General features: G+C 37.1%; 1 protein-coding gene across 1 annotated transcript in view; it reads right to left on the reverse strand.

The window, feature by feature from the left end:
- Positions 1–9,279, reverse strand: part of SPON1 (spondin 1, extracellular matrix protein) — a 195,533-nt gene that overhangs the window by 126,361 nt on the left and 59,893 nt on the right. Inside the window, exons 4-5 of the mRNA XM_009892668.1 lie at positions 5,714–5,787; positions 4,329–4,451 (exon numbers count right to left, since the gene is read on the reverse strand). Coding sequence (XP_009890970.1) covers positions 4,329–4,451; positions 5,714–5,787 — 197 coding nt within the window. The remainder of the gene's footprint in view (positions 1–4,328; positions 4,452–5,713; positions 5,788–9,279) is intronic.

Raw genomic sequence — 9,279 nt, forward strand, 5'->3', positions numbered from 1 at the left:
CAGAGGTCCCTTCCAACCCTAACAATTCTGTGAATTCTGTGAACCGCTCTTATTGGCACTGATATAGTCGTGTTTTCTGCTTCTCCATACTTAAATTTTACATGTACTATGTCTCCTTCCCCCACCCGCACCCCAACTATTAGTAGGGGTTGCCTTTCATTTAGGACAGGAGCAAAGAAGTGAATTTTGATGCTTCTATATTCACTGAGTTTTCTTGCTCAATTTTCTCACAGTGTAAGAGTTGTAGAGCTGGGCAGAAGTATTCCTGGTTCTTGTTTCTTGTCTTGTTGAACAGGAAAAAAAAATAAATGTGAAAGTTTAAAGAGAAAATGTTTGAGAAGTCTGATGGAATTGAAAAGAGAATCAAGCAGAAATAAGGAGTCACAGAAGTCCCACAGTACTGGAAATAAAAATGAATTCACTAAAGTGTCAAATAACACTCTGCAAAGATATGGGCTTAAAGGAAAAGGATGAGAATGAACTGCTCACATAAGCAGACAGTCTGGTAACAATGCAAAGACTGTAGGAGATGAGGGAGACAGGATGATGGAATGAGACAATATTTGCCATTTTTCTTTGCAATGGAAAAGGTAGAGAGTAGCAGTAAAAACAGCCAAAAACCAGAATAAATGAATGAAAAATGAATAATCAAGTAAACAAAAGGAACGCAAATTTAAGATGTGAAAGGTGAGACAATAAAATTGAAAAAGACAGTGTAGAGAATTGAATAGATAAAGTCAGATGCAGCAACCTAATCGCAGGAGAACAGAAAATAGATTAGAAATAAAAAATGGACTACAATGATAGGTGGAAAAAGCCAGAAAAGTGTAGCAAGCAGAATAGACAGATGAGGGAGATGGCCTAGCAACGCAGCAAACAGACTCCGTACTTCCCCTAGAGCTAAACTTGGACCAATATATACCTACTGAGCTCTAAATTATAGTAGGTTTGATGTTTTCAGCGTCCATTAAAACTGATTCGTAACAGAGCCACAAATGGACAAAAACCAAAATTAAACTCCCTCCCCACCCAGGTAATAGCTGAAGAGACTACAGTATCAGAAGATGGTTTATTGATTGAAAATCTAGTTATTGTTCCTTAAATATACACTGGCACCTTGTCAAACCACAGAGAGATACTGTCATTCAGCTCTAGTGGTGGGACCACCAGTTTTACCCATTCTTTCTTCCTAGCACACAGCTCTAACTACCTCACAAGTCACAGACAGCAGCTTTCCCTGAAACACAGTGAGTGACACTGCAACTTATTGAAAGAGAAGGTTCCACACAGTACAAAAGAAAAATGTATTACTACAGAGAGGAATCAGAGTGCCTTTAAGTCTTTTGTGAAATTGATAGTGAATGGTTCCACGTGCTCCAAAGCTTCTCACATTCCCTATCCTAAACAGGTCAAGAACATCTAATGTCTTTGCATCTGGAGCCCAGCCTCTTCCACTGAACACCTCTCCCCTAAAGATATTGGCTCTGTGGAGAAAGGAGCTGGCCCATCTGCTTGCCCAAATAAGCTGTTCGAAGTATACTACATCTACCCTAATTTTTTTACAAAATCCGTGCAATATTTGCAAATATTTCACTCCTCACCTCAAACCTCCCATTTTTGATGAGAATGAAGAGATAACTCAATATAGTTTCTCAAGCTTTTTCTTTGAAATATCACAGAAACTTCTCTACATGAAATAATCTGAGCAGTACAAGGCCAGAGCTATTTTCTATCACCAGTCCAGTGTTACTATCCAATTATTAAAACGGCAAACCGAATACTGACAGCTTTCCAATGGTGTTATTTCACTTCCTTTTTGTATGAGTAGTTTCTCAATTTATGCACTTATATGTGTATTTTTGCATAAAGATCAAGGTGTTGTCACAACATGAGAATGTATCCTCTGACATCTTTCATAGATGTGCCACATCAAATCATCATGAAAAGCATATATATTCCTGTTATCGTATATGGGTGATAGCCAAAGACACTAAATGCTTTTAAGCCACAGGGCTTACGTAAATACAAATCTTTCTGACTTGCAAAATGTGACAGTAAATTTAATAGTTTCCCTTGAGCCAGATTTAATGACAAATTAAATACTCAGCTTCCACTAGTCCTATTATCAGGAGTTGTGATAACTTGCAAAATCTACCTGAAAAGCATGCTCACTTTTTTTTAAGCCTTAGTTTGCAAATCAGTTGAGGTTTTGTTTTGTTTTGTTTCTCAGTCTGTCTGATGTCCAAGAAAGCAAGATTGCTTTAAGAATTAGTTTTTGAACACTTTCTACAGCTGTGGTACACCTCTTTCTATTCACTGTGCGGTTGACATACTCCAAATAAGGTTGTGTTGCAGTGGTTTCATTCTAAGCAATGCTTTATAGAGTAGGCACATCTCATAACACCGAAACAGACAATACACTTTGAAATGTAATGGAACAGAGGTATTTTAATTGCACTGGTATAATAAGTGTGAAAGTTTTCATAATCTATGCAATCTGTGAAAACCTCAAAATAATTTCCCAGAATGAAAAGTTTTGCACTGTAACTTCCAGAAACATTTCTGTGTAATAGCAAAAGAAAATACTTCATTTGGCAAAAGCAGTTCTTTGGAGCAAAGCTAAGCAACAGAGTACATATTACTTAGGGAATTTTAAAGCAAATCAGATGATAAGTTAAAGAAAAGACACAAAATATAAGTTTTATGGTCCACTTCCTATTGCAGCCATGCTGATGGTATAAGAGTAGAGCAGAATTTTTTTCTGTGATAGCTTGGTAAATAATTAGTGACTTACCACAGTCCATCATGAATAGCATTTTATTTTAACGTAATTACTGCACAAATGCAACATTTTAAAGAATAATGTTGATGACTAGTTTTCATTTTTGACATGGATGAGATCTTTTTCTCAACTTTCAGAAATTTCAATTTAAAATCTTATCAGCTGTTATTACTGGGCTTAATCGTGCTAGTATTGCATGGTTATCTTTACACTTTTCCAGTTTTTTTTTAAGTAAAACATTAATACAATTCACCACTTCATAAATGGGGAGAGACAGCAGTCCACAGATTCCACTATTGTGGCAAACTATTGCAACTTGCTTATTTTCAGTCATGAACGCATACTTTTCATGTGTGACTTGGATTTAAAAGAAAAGGCCATTTATCCCAAATATTACATCAAGTCACAATAATTTCATAGTTTTCAATCACTTTCTCATGCTCTATTTCTAGCCACCAGCTGAATCCATACAAATAATGCATATAAAGTGTCACACTCCGCAGATACATAAATCATCCAGTAGCCTGTAAGACAATTCCTGCAATTGTTGGGTTTGGCTTATTTTATCTCCTATGTATTATGCTGACAAATAATAGCTGAACAATGCTACGTTCAACTTAAAATGTATGAGAGACTCAACATAAGCAATATTGCTTAGGCTGTTAAAACTATGAGCTGATTGACACAAAAACCATATTTGAGTTATATGATGATATTCTGACACTGTGACAATAATAATTTAAAAAAAAAATCAACATATAAAGTCTATATAGCAAACAGCCACAGAAAACAAAGTTTAAAGACTAGTAAATGTGACTCACATTCTCAAATCATTTCCTAGCCTTTACTGCCACAGACTTTGGAGTCCGTAATGAAAGAACAAATACATAATACACATTTTTGTAACTTTAGCTTTTTACAGTTACTTGGGTTATTGCAACAAGAATACTGATTCTGTAGTTCAGAAACTTAAAACACAGGCAGGCAAAGCTGAGAATGTGTATTTTATCTGTCTGTTCAACCAACAAAGACAAAGAAAACAGAATATTCTAATATAGATATAATTAATACCCTTAAGGCAGCAATATTCAGGGTTCACCAAAACTAACTGGAATCTTTCAAAAGACTTTGAAGGAAAACATACTGGCTCGAATGGCATAGTTGTAAACTCAAAATGTGTGTTGCTCAATCTTTGTGGCCTTTTTCTTAAAATTTCATTTCCTAGCTGTACATTATAAGCCAGTCTAAGCTTAGACTCAAAAAAAAAAAAAAAGAAAAAAGTAACTTTTCACACCACGAATAAATCTTGAAAATGTGATCTCATACACACCTCAGTTCAAAATGTCAGGCAAATCAACAGATTTTTTTTGTAATGCATAGCATTTGCAGAAAGATCCATGGATTTTCAACACTGAACTTTAGCAGTATTCCATATATGTCATAATTTTCACTGCTGAGCTGTAAATAAGTAATGTGTCATACAACAAGCTCCAACCCCCTTTGCAGTCCCTATATGGTACAACAATAGTAAAAGAATGATACTCACGTGGAAAATCTTTGGGATGTGTTTTTTCTGACCAGTTTCCATAAAAAGTTAGCCTATACTTGGCAGTTCCACAGGCACAACAATCTAAAATTGGTTTGTCAGTCACACCTTCTGAGGCCGAGTCTGAAAAAGCACCAAAGTACCCATTGAAAATGGTTACAACTCAAAATCAACAGATAACAGCAAAGTTGCCATAACAAATACTCCAGTAAATATATCTGAGTTAAACACATTTTTTTTTTTTTATTTTTAAGTTGGGCTACACTAGACTAAACTAGAACCCTGAAATACATGCATCATATTTGTAAGTGGACGTAATAATTTACATCTACACTTTAAATGAGAAGGCTCTACTATTTCAGTTGTCTTCAGATTCAAATTGGGTTTGTTTCTGGTCCTTATCTGATACTGACAAAACCTCAGCTGATCTCAAAACATAATAGGCTTGAAACTTCTGGACAGCCAGAGTATCTAAATTCTCCAGTGGGATGCAATAACCAACTGTAATGCTTAGGTTTAGGAAAGAATGAAATACCCAGGATTCAATAAACTAAATGCCCTGGGTTTCACACAAAGACCAGGTAAAAAGTTGCAAGTATCACATTTAGGGGAAGGCAAGGAAGATCGTACGAGGAAGAACATAATTCACGATCCCAAATTTCATAGAATCAGAGAAAGGTTTAGGTTGGAAGGGAACTTAAAGATCATTTAGTTCCAGTCCCCTGACCACGGGCAGAAACACCTCCCACTAGACCAGGTTGCTCAAAGCCCCGTACAGCCTGGCCTCGAACACTTCCAGGGATGGGGCATCCACAGCTTCTCTGGGCAACCTGTGCCAGTGTCTCACTGCCCTCAGAGTAAAGAATTTCTTCCTAATACCTAATCTAAATCTCCCCTCTTTCACTTTAAAACTGTTCCACCTTGTCGTATCACTCCACTCCCTGATTAAAAAGTCCCCCCACATCTTTCCTGCAGGCCCCCTTTAGGTACTGGAAGGGGCTATAACATCTCCCCAGAGTGTTCTCTTCTCCAGCCTGAACAACCCCAACCGTCTCAGCCTATCTTCATAGGAGAGGTGCTCCAGCCCTCTGATCATCTTTGTGGCCCTCCTCTGGACTCACTCCAAGAGATCCATGTCCGTCTTATGTTGGGGGCCCCAGAGCTGGACACGGTGGGGTCTCACGAGAGCAGAGTAGAGCGGCTGAATCACCTCCCTTGACCTGCTGGCCACCCTTCTTTTGATGCAGCCCAGGATACAGCTGGCTTTGTACCTTTGAACCTGGATGAAACTGTTCAAGGCCTCAAAATCTTAGTTTGATATAATGAGTTAAAAGAAATATGTAGATATGACAAGGAGGTCAGAAAGATATTTCAGTTTACCTTACCTTGTTCACAAATTTTTTTGGTGAGAGAACCCTCATCTTGAAAATAAATTATGCGCTTCTGCACAATACTGGCTCTAGAAAGAAAAAATACATTTATTTCTTAAAGGAAGAAGGAAGTGCATGGTAAAGTAGTGAAAGGACAGACCGGACTGCTAAGACCTACATTTATTTGCCTCTTCTGGCAGTACATATACACAATACAGGACTACAAATGGGATATTTTTATTTCAACTGGCATTTGAATTTCATCATGTTTTACAGAATCTTGGAATGTTATTACCTTTAGAGAAGTGATCATATTTACATGGTGAGGACCTGTGCTCTTGAAATGTGTGAGGAGTCAACAGGATATTCAATATTCCAATCAAATCGTGTATTAAAATACTGAAATTATATTCAATTTCAGAAAAATAGCACAGCTAAAGCAAGCAGCTGTTTGTAGGAAATTACATAGCATTCTGAAGAGATAAATACTTCTGATATGTGACAGCAACTCAGTGCAAATATCACGTAAAACAGAAGTTAGAAAAAGAGCTAGCATAAGCTAAAGACTTTAAGAGGAATTCAAAGGTTCTGAAAGACAAGCCACTTTAAAATTAATTAAATCTAGAATATTTTTTTAATGGTTCTAGTTCAAACAAGATATAAGTTTATAAGCCTCAGTTTGGAGGCTGGGCAGAGCACAGCACAGGGAGGTTGAATCTGAAAATGATACAGGGAAAACCAGAGTTACTGTGCAAGTTTATTTTTTACAGATGGAATTGTACAGCTGAAATTTAGCTGATTCTTAGCTTCCCATCTGAGAGACCATAAATTGATTTTTTCAAAGATCTTCAAGTCAGCAAAAGCACCGAGCCCAAGCTCTTCTTGACGTTTGTTATCATAACCACCATATATTAAATGTCCAAACCGACGATCAACTAGAAAATATGTTCGAATGGTTCAGGTGACCCCTTCCAGTCCTAAATAAACTTAACTAGCTTCTTTGACCATGCAGTAACTATAAAAATTTAATTTACAGGTAAATTTATCTTCTTTTCATAAGGAAACAGAATTTGGCTAAATTCAAAGACTTTCTTTGGACAGAGAGTTTTCTTTGTTTACTCTTCTTTGTAAGGAAGCACATTCTTCTAGGAACACTTCGTACCATCACTTGTATTGGCAAGGGCCAGATTCTTGTCTTACCTGAACTTTACAGTCAAATAATTATCTTGATCTCTCTAGAGTTATTCCTCACTCATACCAGTTGAAGTAAGAAGAAAAATAAGACTGTATATGGTTAGAAGTGTTGTTGCAGTCATGTAAACCTTGATTTGAAAATGTCCCACCTCATAAAATTACCAAAAATAAGATGCAACTTTACTGTGCTTTCTTTGCCAAAATACAAGGTCAGAGGAGGATAGGAAGGAATCCTTCGTTTCACATTATAGAGCACCCAGGAAAATAACTGGGTTTTGTAAAGCTCTTAAAGCTAGATCAAAGTGGAAAGGGTGCAGAAGCTACAGCTGGCTCTCATCCTTCATGGGGCTGGCATCTTCTGTAGGAAGACGTGGTAAAAGACAATAAAGGCAGCCAACCATGAAACAGAGAAGAGCAAGACTGACTGACTTTTACAAAAAACAAGGGCATGATCTACCAGTATTTGGTGAAGGGGAACTCCTAGGCCTCATCTTTATAAGGGAGTGTTTACACTAGGGGTAAATACGAGCCTGAAGCAAATAATGGAAAGTGAATGAAACCTAGAGTTAGTTAAATCTGTCTTTTATTAATAGGAAAACTGCCATAGGACATTTTAAATGGTGCCAGAAGAGACTGACCAAGTATGTGAGAAGCAGAATGAAAGCTTTCTGAGAAATCTTTTTCAGGGTTTCTAACAAAAAACAAAGGAAAAAATAAAACAAAGAAAACCATCAAAACAACTACTAGCAAGAATATGAGCCCAATGGCCAGCCTGTGACAGTGGCGTGCTACCTTAGTTTTTCCAGCCTTCACATTGAAAACCAAAGACAACTTTAAAGACCTTTTTGGATGCTACACTGAAATTGAGAGCCAATACTTTCACACAGACTCAATGGAACACATACAATTTTTGATACACCATCAATCATGTTCTTTCAAACACTGTACAATAAAATTGGAAAACAGTTATGTAGGATGATTAATAAAATGCAAAGTAACAGCAGCCTGAGCTGAAATGTATATGCATCGTCACAACTCACAAATTGTCAAGATGCATTAATTTCTTATACGCTGGCCAGTTACCAGCAGCCATCTCTTCCAGCATTGACAGCAAGGCTAATAGATAAGATGATGAGAGGAATGGAGCCCATGATGTCTGAGGAGGGGCTGAGAGAACTGGGTTCAGTCAGTCTAAAGAAGAAAATGCAAAGGAAGGATCTCACTGCTTCTTCAACTACCTGTCAGAAAGGTACAGAAGAGTTAGAGCCAGATGCTTTTCAGAAGGGCATGGTGGTAGGATGCAAGGCGATAGACAAGTGGGGACACAAGAAATGCTAAGCAGAGACAAGGAAAATCTTTCTCACCATGAGGATGGTCAAAGTGACCAAACACCAGAAGAGGCTGCCTAGACAGTTTGTGCAATCTCCACGCTGGATGTATTAAAAACTTGTTCAGACCCATGCCTCAGCAACTTACTCAACCTACCTGATATAACAGTGCCTACTTCAAGCAGGCAGGTGGACTAAAAGACTTCCAGAGGTCCCTTCCAACCAAATAATTCTACGATCCTGTGCTTTAAATATCATTGTAAAGAACAGATTTCCCAAAGCTTACTCAAAAACCCCTCACTGCTTAGAAAATTCAAATAAACAAAAAATAAATCAGTTGTTTGATACAGGAGCTCCCAAAACTACAGACAACAAAGATATTACGAGTATTTAATTTGAGAAGCAGTTATTTTAGAAATAAAATGTAGAAAGATCGTCTGAAGCCTGAAGTGTACTTATAATATTCTTTTTGCTGCAGTTAGCTCGTCACTGTGAAATGTCAAGGGAAAAGTTCCTTTTCTAACAACAAAAGGTTCACAGCTTTCTGAGTCATTGTCTCTTCATCTGTGTTTGAAATTATATATATGGAGCCAATAATCTAAATGGGAGTTTTGTTCCTGATTCCAAGTGGAACAGGAATGGTACATTAGATGGCTGCATAAATACTAAAAGCAGGCACACAACCTTACAAACACTCATACAAAACCAACATTAAATTAATTTGAAAATATTAATTGTTTTAATAATCAGCTTCGAGACTGAAGACAGACCAATTCATCTGATTAGTGTATTTGGCCAGTTATTACCACTACCTTTTGTTTCCTTGCTATTTATTTTTTTGGCATAATTTTTATTCCTCTATGAAAGTTCTGATTTGGACTAAAGTTTTTTCCTTTACTTTTGAGGCTTACAAAAACAGCATAAAAATCGAATGGCTAATTTTACAGAGAGGTAAGAGAGCATTTAATAATTCACACAAGGTACTTATCTGCTTAGTCTCCACAAATCCTTCCCACCACTTCCAACATCCAGTGCTGTCAGAGCTTTATGGGAAGGGAA

Source organism: Charadrius vociferus, unplaced genomic scaffold, assembly GCF_000708025.1.
Source record: "Charadrius vociferus isolate BGI_N301 unplaced genomic scaffold, ASM70802v2 scaffold19, whole genome shotgun sequence".
Taxonomy (NCBI): Eukaryota; Metazoa; Chordata; class Aves; order Charadriiformes; family Charadriidae; genus Charadrius; species Charadrius vociferus.